The sequence below is a fragment of the Hippopotamus amphibius genome, chromosome 7 (genome assembly GCF_030028045.1).
Source record: "Hippopotamus amphibius kiboko isolate mHipAmp2 chromosome 7, mHipAmp2.hap2, whole genome shotgun sequence".
In the NCBI taxonomy this organism is placed as follows: Eukaryota; Metazoa; Chordata; class Mammalia; order Artiodactyla; family Hippopotamidae; genus Hippopotamus; species Hippopotamus amphibius.
The window spans coordinates 25,228,548-25,242,144 of NC_080192.1; the positions used below are offsets into that span (position 1 = coordinate 25,228,548).

At 38.7% G+C, this 13,597-nt stretch overlaps 1 protein-coding gene across 2 annotated transcripts in view; it reads left to right on the top strand.

Moving 5' to 3' along the window:
- Positions 1-13,597, top strand: part of NTN4 (netrin 4) — a 116,084-nt gene that overhangs the window by 67,462 nt on the left and 35,025 nt on the right. For both annotated transcript variants that reach the window (XM_057743024.1, XM_057743025.1), the window contains exon 5: positions 1,349-1,537. In XM_057743024.1, the coding sequence (XP_057599007.1) occupies positions 1,349-1,537 (189 nt within the window). The remainder of the gene's footprint in view (positions 1-1,348; positions 1,538-13,597) is intronic.

Genomic DNA, 13,597 nt, shown 5'->3' on the forward strand with positions numbered 1-13,597 from the left:
AGGGTAAAAAATATGGGAACATGAATCATTTTTTTTCTTTTCAATTCAAAATGAAATACACATGAATTAGAAATACACATGCACAGAGAAGTACACATGCCTGTAACAATGTTTACACTCACAAACTTCAATTTTACTAGGATTTAAAGGCAGTACAGTGGGTAAAATTGTGAGAAGTCTCTTCCCATACATAATTTGGAATCATAATTGATTTATTTTTGTTTCTAGGAAATGTAAAGGATTTCCTCTAAGCATAAATCTTAAATTATCTTACAATATGCTTTTTAAAGACTATGAATCTGGTCAAAATGTCATAACACATCAAGAAAACAATGAAAAACAATAGCACAAACATTTTCAAATACAATTGACCTCCAGAAAAAAAGTCCGGATCCTTATTCTAAATCACTCATCAAAAGAATCTGAAGAATTTCTCCTAAATTCCTAGAGTGCCATTCTGGCCCTTTCCACAAAAACCAGCTGCATATCTAAATACATATGGAACACAGAGACTTGTCACTTGGCGCTATTGACTGATAATCTTAGAAATGCCTTTGAGAAACTGTTACATAAGAAACTCTGCAAGCCTCTTCTATAAGAAAATTAAGGCTTCTATAAGAGACTAACTCATACTCATCAGTAAAACAATAGCTGAGGAATAGTACTTGATGAAAGGTAAATCAGTTTATCTGCCAAGTTACTAACCTGGGACCACTAGAAGGTTCCTTCTAGGCTTGGAGGGAGGGAGAGGAGAAAGAGAAGGAAGGAAGAAAGGAAGGAAGGAAGGAAGAAAGGAAAGAAGCTACTGAAGGCCAGAGGAAACAGGGTGAATGGGGATGGGGAGACTAGAGTTCTTAATGTATAAACCTTTTTATACTGTTTTGAATCTTGTACTGTGAAAATGTATACTATTAAAAAAATAATTTTAATGACAGTAGTATAACTGATTTACAATATTGTGTTCATTTCTGCTGTACAGCAAAGTGATTCAGTTATACATACATATACATGTATGTATTCATACACATACATTCTTTTTAAAATATTCTTTTTCATTATGGTTTATCACAGGATACTGAATATAGTTCCCTGTGCTATACAGAAAGAGCTCGTTGTTTATCCATTCTATATACAATCGTTTGTGTCTGCTAACCCTTAACTCCCACTCCATCCCTCCCCCCTCCCCCCCCCTTGACAACCACAAGTCTGTTCTCTATGTCTATGAGTCTGAAAAAACTAAATTTTTAAAAAATTAGCAATCAGCTTACCCTACTTTTAACTGCCTGAATATTAGAGGAACCTGTCATTTTATTTTTCTTTGTTTTCCTCCCATGCTTCTTTTTCCCAGCCTGCAAGTGCAATGGACATGCCGATGCCTGTCACTTTGACATTAATGTGTGGGAGGCATCAGGGAATCGTAGTGGTGGCGTCTGCAGTGACTGTCAGCACAACACAGAAGGTCAGCATTGCCAACGATGTAAGCCAGGCTTCTACCGGGACCTCAGAAGACCTTTCTCTGCCCCTGATGCTTGCAAATGTAAGTGAATGCACGGTTACTGGAAAAAAAAGGTTGATTTGTACAAAAGAGATGACTCTCCATCCGTCACTTGCTCGCCCACAGAAGAGAGGTCATGAAATTCACTCAGATAATCCACTCACACACATCAGCTAATTTCACTGATAAGGGGTAAGAATTTTCAATCTGTTAGGTGGAAACAGTACAATATTCATAAAAACAATCCCCTTTCTCACTCTCCATGAAGTAAAATTGTTTCCTATAGCACTACATTTTGGAAAATAAGATGACTAGTAGAAGAGAAAAAAGAATGATGAAGAGGGAGATACAGTTAGGATTATCTTAAGACCAAATTTATGAGTAGGATGCAGACAATAATGGACTCAAACTGATGAAATAAAAGAGTGGTTATCTGCACTTGGGTCATTCTAATGTTCATCTCTGCAGTGAATCTGAACACCTGAAAAATGACAGGTTTTTCGTTTCATTGTGAATGCAATTTGGTTGACTCTGCTCTAATGTACCACTGTATCATAAATTAATTTAGAATGTAACAATAATTCCCTACTCTCCCCCCAAATACTGAACTATTACAGAATGGTTCTGCTTTTTTGTTGGCATAACTTCAAGAGGTTTATTTGAAAAAAGAGTAGAATTTTCAAGGATCTGCTCAATTAATGAGACATTATCTGAAACGTGACTATGAAGGATGTATGTAGAGCTTAAGTAAAAGTCCAGGGTGGATGAATAGTTCTTCTAACTACATGAGCATTTACAGGTCTGTCAACTCAGAAATTATCAGATCACAGAAACCACTTCCAGACTGGTAATGGAGATGAATGATCGTGCCCTTCCTTTCCCCACCAAGGACTCCATGTTCTAGGTCAAAAACAGTGACAGGAAAGGAGCCATACAATGGGAAACAATCATTTAAAATCTTGGGTTTGTTTTTAACTTAAAGGAGAAATTCTATTGCTCTTGAAAACACAGTTTTAACATCTGGCAGGAGATATTTACATGAAATATGAGTGGTATTACTTGTTACAAGCTTTCTCTCTTAGCTTGTGGAAGACAGAATGTGGAACAGATCACTTTCGACACTGATCCCCAAATTCGGATTTACATCATAACGTTTCTCTGAGAACTCTGTTTTATTCCTGCTCGTTGCTGTACGCAGACTTTCATTTTAATAGGTTTCAAACAGATCTAGAGTAGAAGCTTTCCCTGCGACCCTTAGGGCTGTGTAACCCTACGCCAGCTGTTGAAGCTCTTTGGACTTCGATTTCTTTCTCCCCACAGGGTTGTAATGAGAACTATATACGCTAAAGTATGTGGAATGTTTAGTGTGTTGCCTGTCATATAGTAAGCCCCCAAGAAATGAAAGCTAGTATTATAATAACTGTTGTCCTATAAGATAGACAGTGGGAAATAATACTATAGAGTTTTTACTCTTTATTGACTAAAAATACCTTATGTCAAAGATAATTACTTCTTTAAAATCCACTGTACCTTAGGGACTAAAATGTAATTTCTTTAACTCCATGTGCTGACTGAAGGATCTGCTTATGAAACTGTTTCAATCTAGAACATATTCAGCCTTAACACCATTTTGTACAGGATATATTTAATTACATATGTGTATGTGTGTATTCCACATCCTCAGACCACTAGTAGAAATGTCTAAAAATAAGAATGTATGGACTAACAAGCAGATAAAACAGGAAACGAAATTAATTTGTCATTGAGTAACTCAAATTAACTGTCTTGTACAGCAACAGGCAACCTTTTCAAAAAGATACTGTTACATAGCATTGACCTGAAACAGTATGTTGTACAATGTACCTGACATATTCACTCCTTCAGTCATTCCTTTGTTCATTCAGTGGGTATATACTGAGTGCCTACTATGTGCCAAGGGCTTAGGATGTGTTCAGGAACAAAACAAAGACCTCTGCACTCGAAGAGCTTATATTCTAGCAGAGAAGACAGACAATAAATGTAATTAATAAATGAAGTATATAGTATGTTAGAAGGTGATAAGTGCTTTTATCACCATAGAAGTAAAAATAAAACAAGTTAAGGATCCAAGGTGCCAGGGATTTGGAATGAGGTGTGACAAGATGCAGTATTTTTTTCATTTTCCCCCAGTTTTATTGAGAAATATTAGGCATACAGCACTGTATAAGCTTAAGGTGTATAACATAATCATTTGGTATATGGATAATTGTGCAATGATCACTGCGATAAGTTAACATCCATCACCTCACATAGTTATAATTTTTGTCCTTGTGATGAGAAATTTTACCATCTACTTTCTTAGCAACTTTCACATATACAGTATGGTATTAACTACAGCTATCATGTTGTACATTACATCCCCAAAGCATAATCTTTTAACTGGAAGTTTTGTTTTGTTTTGCTTTGTGTTTTAACCACCTTTACCAATTTTGCCACAACAGCCCCCCACTCCTCACCTCTGAAAACCACGAATCTCTTCTCTATTTCTATGAGTTTGGTTTTTTAGATTCCACACATAAGTGAGATCATAACAAGATGCAGTATTGAGTTAGGATAGGCCTCATCATTAAAAAGGTGAGATTTGAGCCAAGAATTGAAGACAGTAAAAAAACTGGCCAAATATTTAAATGGAGAGGAATATCTAAGCAGATGGAATACCTGGAGCGAACGTCCTCAGACAGGAAGGTGCCTAATGTGTCCACATAAAAACAAGGAGGTTGGTGTGGCTGCATCAGAATGGGGTTTGGAGGGTGGCAGGAGATGAGACTAGAGATGTGAGGCAAATAATGTGGGCCTGTAGGCCACTGATAGCACGGCGGCTTTTACTTGGAATGAAATGATGAGCTGGTGCAGATTTTTGAGCAGAAAAGTGGTATAATCTGACTTAGTTTTCAAAGGATCATTCTTCTGTTGAACAAAGGCAGCTCAATTCGTACTGAACTTGCATTTTCAGCCTTCAGGTTTAGCTGACGTTAACAAGCAAACCAGTGGTTCTCAAAGTGTGGTTCCTGGGCCATCAGCATCAGCATCACCTGGGAAATGTGTAAGAAATGCAAATTCTCAGACTCCAGCCCAGACCAACTGATCAGAAAGTCTTTGGGTGGAGCCCCCAAATCTGAGTTTTACAAGCCCTCCAGGTGATTCTGATGCAAGCTAAAGTCTGAGAAACACTGGTCTAGATGAAGGCCCCCCAAACTTTACGTACATTGGTTAAAGCAAACCCAGTTTCTAACATCTAACTAACATTTAAGTATCTCCTGTGTTCTGGTATAGCAAATGGCTATACCAGAATAACAAGTAGAAGATCTACAAGAATAGTGAAAGAAAACTTTGAAACATGGATTGGGGCTAGATTTTAAAGGGCCTTGTATGCTGGCCTAAAACTTTTAGTATTTATTCCCTAGAGTGCTGGGAGCCATTGTAGTGATTTTAATTAGGAAAGTTTCATATATTTCCAATATATTTTACTGATGTAATGTTCAGATTAATTTGAAAGCATTGCATATTACTCATTGCATTTTACTTTACTAATCAAATTTTAAATTCTTTAGCTTTACAAAATTGTAAGATGAGTAAATGTACAAAAGATTAAAATAGAGGTTTTTTTTTTTTAATGTCTAAGTCTTATCAATAAAAAGAGAAATAGAAATGGTTTTTTGGCAGACTTGGAGCCAAAATAAGTACCTTATGTTTTGTTTTGTTTTGATTTGGTGCTGTTCTATGTTCACGCTACTGCTCATATTCTTACAAAATGTATGAGATTATTTAAAAAGTTACCCAGCTACTTATATAGCTCTTCTAGGGACTTGTGCCAAAAAGGCTTTATAAGTTTTTGCTCCCCAAACTACATTTCCATAAAAACATAAGCAAAATGTGAAAATGTAGCTAAAACTAACAAAACACATAACTATTATTTTTTAGACCATGAAAATGTCAATGGAGACAATATTTTCCATAATATACTGTTTGATTTCCAAGGTTGATAGACTTGAACAAAATTAGGACATTTTAAAAACTAATTCTTTCATTCAACAAATTCTTATTGAACACTCCTGTGTGCTAAGTGTGCTAATTCTTGGGAATTATAACAGTGAGCAAGAGAGACAGTCTTTTTATAGAGCTTTGTGTGTGTGTGTCTGTGTGTGTGCGCGCGTGCCTATAAATGTATACATGTGTGTATTGGGTGGGCTAAAAAGTTCATATTTTTCCGTTACATGGTTCCAGTAGCACTTACTTGTCTTTAACTTCGTTCGAAATAATTTTGTTAGATTGTATGTGACAGCTGTCATATCAGCGCGCATTTAAAAAAAGACATCAAAATTGGTGAATTTTTGTGTAGCCATTTTAATATTGAGGATGGAAGAAAAAAGCAACATTTTTGGCATATTATGCTTTATTATTTCAAGAAAGGTAAAAATAACTGAAACACACAAAAAGATTTGTGCAGTGTATAGAGAAGGTGCTGTGACTGATTGAACATGTCAAAAGTAGTTTGCGAAGTTTCCTGCTGGAGATTTGTCGCTGGACGATACTCCATGGTCAGGTAGACCAGCTGAAGTTGATAGCGATCAAATCGAAACAATAATTGAGAACAATCAACATTATACCATGCGGGAGATAGCTGACATACTCAGAATATCCAAATCAAGCGTTGAAAATCATTTGCACCACCTTGGTTATGTGAATCGTTTTGATGTTTGGGTTTTACATAAGTGAAAGAACCTTCCTGACTGTATTTCCACATGCGATTCTCTACTGAAACATAATGAAAATGTTCCGTTCTTAAAACAAATTATGACAGGTGATGAAAAGTGGATACTGTACAACAATGTAGAATGGAAGAGATCATGGGGGAAGCAAAATGAACCACCACCAACCACACCAAAGGTCAGTCTTCATCCAAAGAAGGTGATATTGTGTATATGGTGGGATTGGAAGGAAGTCCTCTAGTATGAGCTCCTTCTGGAAAACCAAACGATTAATTCCAACAAGTACTGCTCCCAATTAGACCAACTGAAAGCAGCACTCGACGAATAGTATCCAGAATTAGTCAACAGAAAACATCTAATTTTCCATCAGGATAATGCAAGACCTCATGTTTCTTTGATGACCAGACAAAAACTGTTACAGCTTGGCTGGGAAGTTCTGATTCATCTGCCATACTCACCAGACAATGCACCTTCGAATTTCCATTTATTTCAGTCTTTACAAAATTCTCTTATTGGAAAAAATTTCGATTCTCTAGAAGACTGTAAAAGGCACCTGAAACAGTTCTTTGCTCAAAAAGATAAGTTTTGGGAAGGTAAAATTATGAAGTTGCCTGAATAATGGCAGAAGGTAGTGGAACAAAAAGATGAATACATTGTTCAATAAAGTTCTTGGTGAAAATGAAAAATGTGTCCTTTATTTTAGTTAAAAAACCAAAGGCACTTTTTGGCCCTTGGTGTGTGTGTGTGGGTGTGTGTGTGTAGGCAACTACTGGTATATACGTGTGTTAGATCACATAAATATGACTAACATTGTCTAGAGAGTGTACGGGGGAGCTCATACAAGGGGCAATGAAGAAGAGTTGATTTTCTGACTTAAGACCTGAGACCTGAAGTTTAATAGGAATCAACATAACATGGGTAGGGATATTCGCAGCAGACAGTGCTAAAACCAGTGCTAAAAAGGAACAGAAGGAAGAAAGACTATAGCATATTCAAAGAACTGAAAAAAAATTTCAGAATGGTTATAGAGGCAAAAAAAAAAAAAAAAAAAGAAGGGGAGGACAATAAAGGAATATGAGAATAAAAGAAGTAGAGAAGATGGGTGGTTGGCTGGAGGTGCCCTCATCTTGGACACCTCAGTCAGTGAGATGGAGTAGACTGAACTATCCACAAGTAGGTGATAATCAGTCAATAAATACCATCTAGTATAGTTCCCTGCACCTACCAATTGATATCTATAGGTAATATCCAAGTGTCAGAAGATCGAAGGTACCAAAGCTATTTCAATGAAAACTCCATGAAGAGCACATTAATACATTAAAACAAATGAACAAACAAACAAACAAAAAAACATTATAAGACAATTGTAATATACTTTTCTGGATTAGTTTCTCAACCTCTTAAATCATCATAGAATTCCCCTGCATCTGGGGTACTGAAAGACTTGCAGCTAGAAACTACCACCAATAATTCATATTGCTAATCACTCCTAGTTAAAAATATTTACACAATACATAATGCACCAAGTAGGGGGGTTATGAAAATAACTGGTACCAATTGAGTCCTTTTTACATAATTTGTAGAAGCTGGATGGATTAGTATGGAAGATCTGTATTTCCTTTTTTCCTTCTCTAGCCATGCCCCTGATCCTGGGTAGACTGCCTGAGGGAGGCCTATCTCCATTCACTTTATGACAATTCCAGACTATGTTTGGGGCAGAGAGGCCTGGGGGTGTCCAATTCCCTAGCATGGGTTTTCTTACTGGCATCTTCTACCAGAACATTACTCTGGTTCTTACCTTCCTTTTTCTGAGCTAGAGGTAGATTCCACCACTTATTAGCACATTCAATTTTTTTTTTCAAATACTTTCCATATTATACTGTTTGACTGGCAATGTTTGGCAACATCTTTTTTTTTTTTAAGAACTTTTATTGAGATACAGTTAATACACAATAAACAGCATATATTTAGAGTGTACAATTTGGTATCCCAATCTCCCAATTCATGCCCCCCCAACCCTCCCTGCTTTCCCCACTTGGTGTCCATGTGTTTATTCTCTACACCTGTGTCTCTATTTCTGCCTTGCATTTCCTCTTTCATAGTTGTTAGCATTTGCCTTATGTATTGAGGTGCTCCTATATTGGGTGCATACATATTTATAATTGTTATCTCTTCTTCTTGGATTGATCCCTCAATCTTTAGGTAGTGTCCTTTCTTGTCTCGTAACATTTTTTATTTTAAAGTCTATTTTATCTGATATGAGTATCACTACTCCAGCTTTCTTTTGATTTCCATTTTCATGGAATATCTTTTTCCCTCCCCTCACTTTCAGTCTGTATGTGTCCCTAGGTCTGGAGTGGGTCTCTTGTAGACAGCATATATATGGGTCTTGTTTTTGTATCCATTCAGTCAGTCTGTGCATTTAGTCCATTTACATTCAAGGTAATTATCGATATGTATGTTCCTATTACCATTTTCTTAATTGTTTTGTTTTTGTTTTTGTAGGTCCTTTTCTTCTCTTATGCTTCCCGCTTAGAGAAGTTCCTTTAGCATTTGTTGTAGGGCTGGTCTGGTGGTGCTGAATTCTCTTAGCTGTTGCTTGTCTGTAAAGCTTTTGATTTCTCCGTCAAATCTGAATGAGATCCTTGCTGGGTAGAGTATTCTTGGCTGTAGGTTCTTTGCTTTCATCACTTTAAATATATGGTGCCACTCCCTTCTGGCTTGCAGAGTTTCTGCTGAGAAATCAGCTGTTACCCTTATGGGAGTTCCCTTGTATATTTGTCGTTTTTCCCTTGTTGCTTTTAATAACTTTTCTCTGTCTTTAATTTTCGTCAATTTGACTAGTGTATGTCTTGGCATGTTTCTCCTTGGGTTTATCCTGCCTGGGACTCTCTGCGCTTCCTGGACTTGGGTAGCTATTTCCTTTCCCATGTTAGGGAAGTTTTCAACTATAATCTCTTCCAATATTTTCTCGGGTCCTTTCTCTCTCTCGTCTCCTTCTGGGACCCCTATAATGTGAATGTTGGTGCATTTAACATTGTCCCAGAGGTCTCTTAGGCTGTCTTCAGTTCTTTTTGTTCTTTTTTCTTTATTCTTTTCCACATCAGTGATTATCACCATTCTGTCTTCCAGGTCACTTATTCGCCCTTCTGCCTCAGTTAATCTGCTCTTGGTTCCTTCTAGTGTATTTTGTTTTAATAAATTTATTTATTTATTTATTTATTTATTTTATTGGCTGTGTTGGGTATTTTTTGCTGTGCGCGGGCTTTCTTTTTAGTTGCGGTGAGTGGGGGCTACTCTTCGTTGTGGTGCGCAGGCTACTCATTGCCGTGGCTTCTCTTGTTGCAGAGCACAGGCTCTAAGTGCGTGGGCTTCAGTAGTTGCAGCACACAGGCTCAATAGTTGTGGCTCACGGGCTCTAAAGCGCAGGCTCAATAGTTGTGGCACATGGGCTTAATTGCTCTGAGACATGTGGGATCTTCCTGGAGCATGGATCGAACCCGTGTCCCCTGCATTGGCAGGTGGATTCTCAACCACTGCGCCACCTAGGAAGCCCCCTTCTAGTGTATTTTTCATTTCAGTTATTGTGTTCCATATCTCTGTTTGTTTGCTCTTTAATTCTTCTAGGTCTTTGGTAAACTTTTCAATCTTTGCATCCAGTCTTTTTTCAAAGTCCTGGATCATCTTCACCATCATTATTCTGAATTCTTTTTCTGGAAGGGTGCCCATCTCCTCTTCATTTAGTTGTTTTTCTGGGGTTCTATCCTGTCCCTTCATCTGGTACAAAGTCCTCTGCTTTTTCATTTTCTCTATCTTTCTGTGGCTGTGGTTTTCAGTTCCACAAGATGAAATACTGCTGATACTGCTTGATACTGCTGTCTGCCCTCTTGTGGAGGAAGCTACCTAGGAGGCTGGTGCATGCTTCCTGATGGGCGGGACTGATGGTGGGTAGGGCTGGGTGGGTGGAGCTCAGCAAAACTTTAATCTGCTTGTCTGCCAATGGGTAGCACTGTGTTCCCACAGTGTTGGTTGTTTGGCCTGAGGCTACCTAGCACTGGAGCTTACAGGCTCTTTGGTGGGGCTAATGGTGGACTCTGGAAGGGCTCACGCCAATGAGCACTTCTCAGAACTGCTTCCACCAGTGCCCCTGTCTCCTTGGTGAGCCACAGCTGCCCGCCACCCCTGCAGGCAACCCTCCAACACCAGCAGGTAGGTCTGGTTCAGTCTCCTATGGGGTCACTGCTCCTTCCCCCTGGGTCCTGGTGAGCACACTTTTTTGTGTGCCTTCCAAGAGTGGAGTCTCTGTTTCCCCCAGTTCTATGGAGGTCCTGCAATCAAATCCCGCTGGCTTTCAAAGTCTGATTCTCTGGGGATTCCTCCTCCCATTGCTGGACTCCCAGGTTGGAAAGCCTGATGTGGGGCTCAGAACCCTCACTTTAGTGGGTGGACTTCTGCAGTATAACTGTTCTCCAGTTTGTGAGTCACTCACCCAGCATTTATGGGATTTGATTTTAACGTGATTGCACCCCTCCTACCATCTCATTGCGGCTTCTCCTTTGTCTCTGGATGTGGGGTGTCTTTTTTGGTGAGTTCCAGTATCTTTCTGTCGATGACTGTTCAGCAGTTAGTTGTAATTCCGGTGCTCTTGCAAGAGGGAGTGAGCGCATGTCCTCCTCCTCCGCCATCTTGATCGTCTCTCTCTCAACATCTTTATTTTTACTTAGTAATATTTTCTTATCATTAACTCCCTCCTTAGCAGATGTGTCTCTCTATCACCTTTAGAGTTACCAAGGGTGATAATAAAGTTTATGACAAATAGGTTAATGTACTTAACAGTTATTAAGTACCTATAGTGCACCACATTTCATGCTAAGTGCTGACAGAGATATCACTATAGCTACAACTTTTCTGCCCATTGGGGCCCACTTTACTTTTACGAGGAAGGTAGTACCAAGAAAACAAGTGGATATTTCTAACAATTTAAATTATCTCGGTGTGTGGCTCCATCAACATGTACAATGTTATTCAAAATAACAATTTTATTATATTTATTCTACCCTGCTTACCAAGGCAGAAAAGTAATCTGATACTCAGTGTGTGGTCCAAAGACCAGCTGCATTGGCATCATCCAGTTGCTGATTAGAAATTGCAGAACCTCTGATCCCACCTCAGACCTACTGAATCAAACATGCACTTTAGCAATATTCTCAGGCGGTTGTATTATATTAAAGTTTAAGAATGCTGCAGAATACTTTTCATCAAAGGTTAAATGCACTTAGCACTTTCTCTGCAGTTAATTTTTATTTATTTATTTATTTATTGCTGTGTTGGGTCTTCATTGCTGCACACGGGCTTTGTCCAGTTGCAGCGAGCAGGGACTACTCTTTGTTGTGGTGTGAAGGCTCCTCATTGCTGTGGCTTCTCTTGTTGGGGAGCACCGACTCTAGGCACATGGGCTTCAGTAGTTGCAGCACGCGGGCTCAATAGTTGTGGCTCACAGGCTCTAAAGCACAGGCTCAATAGTTGGGGCGCGTAGACTTAGTTGCTCCACAGCATGTGGGATCTTCCTGGAGCAGGGATCAAACCCATGTCCCCTGCATTGGCAGGTGGATTCTTAACCACTGCACCACCTAGGAAGTCCCTCTCTGCAGTTAGTTTTTAAAAATTCGTCAGTCAGACAGAATATCTTACTATTCCCTTAGCATCCAAATTAACCAAAGTTTGCATCTCTGTTTGTATGCACATAGAGTTAGATCTTTTTAATGAATTACGTAGAGATTTGTTGAGGAAAATAAATGGAAAATAAATGGAAATCTGGATAAATGGGTTTCTATGATATAGCATTTTCCAAAGTTTGATTCATGGAACACTAACTCTGTAAGTTGTTAACAGGAATTAGATATGGGGAAATTTTTCTACAGCCTTCAAATTCAGGAAATGGTGAATTAGTCAAAGGTTTTTTTACTTCAGGATTTCTCAGAGCCTTTAACATGGTAGTGTTCGTAATAAAACTCCTACAGAGCTCTTAAGTATGTCTCCCAAATTTAACCAGAGAATGCTTTTCTTATTTATTTATTGATTTGTTTATTTATTTGTTTTATTGGCTGCGTTGGGTCTTTTTTGCTGTGGGCGGGCTTTCTTTTCAGTTGCAGTGAGCGGGGGCTACTCTTTGTTGTGGTACGCAGGCTCCTCATTGCCGTGGCTTCTCTTGTTGCACAGCATGGACTCTAGGCACGTGGGCTTCAGTAGTTGCAGCACATGGGCTCAGTAGTTGTGGCTCATGGGCTCTAAAGCGCAGGCTCAGTAGTTGTGGCGCACGGGCTTAGTTGCTCCGCGGCATGTGGGATCTTCCTGGAGCAGGGATTGAACCCGTGTCCCCTACGCTGGCAGGCAGATTCTCAACCACTGCGCCACCTAGGAAGCCCGAGAATGCTTTTCTTATAGAGCATGTTTTAGGACCAGTGTTCTACAAAACACACTGGAAATACTGCTATTGTATAGTGGCCATATCTATATGAAGAGTCACTTACAAAGACATATCCTAGAAGATTCCTTCTGTATGTTTATTCTTCATTTCCAAGTGCTAGAGCCTACAACTGTATATCAAGGAAATAATAAACTTTATATTTTTATCAGTGAAATAATCACAAACATATTATTAAGTAGGCCTGGACCATTACAGTCTATTGGACTGCAGCGACGTTGTATCAAAACCCTTCTCACCCTTATTTCCTAGTTTATGTCTTTTGAGGAGTTGGAACTATGAAAACCTGAAACAGCAAGCCTAAGTTTACTAGAAGTATATAAATCACAGCTCAATTTAGTGAAAGAAACACTCATTGAGTGTCTCCTCTGTGGCAGGCACTATGGTAAGCACTAGATCTGTAAAGATGAAAAGGTCTTCCCTAAAGGATCTTACATTCTAGATGGGGAGAAATTTATAGTAACAGATCATTTCAATACACTGTGGTGATGGTGATGATATAATAGTAATAGCTGACACTGACTGAGTGCCAACTCTTTTCTGTTCAGTTCAAAGAGCTGTATATTTAGTAACTAATTTAACTTTCACAATAGCACAAAAATATTATTGTCTCCCATTGTATGAGGAAAATTCAATGAAAGTGATACACGAAGTGCCTTAAGGAGAGTTTGGGGGTGGCGTGAGGGCAATTAAGGGGAGACTTCCTTGAAGAGATGCCTTCTATACTTCTTTGGTGGCTGCTTTTATTTTTCCTTTTAAAGTGCGGAAACACAAAGTTTGTCCTACTTTCTAATCAATGATTGCCTTTGTTGCCTTCAATAAGATAGTCTAGAAAAGGGAATGAATTGATGTCATTCTTCCTCACAGAAT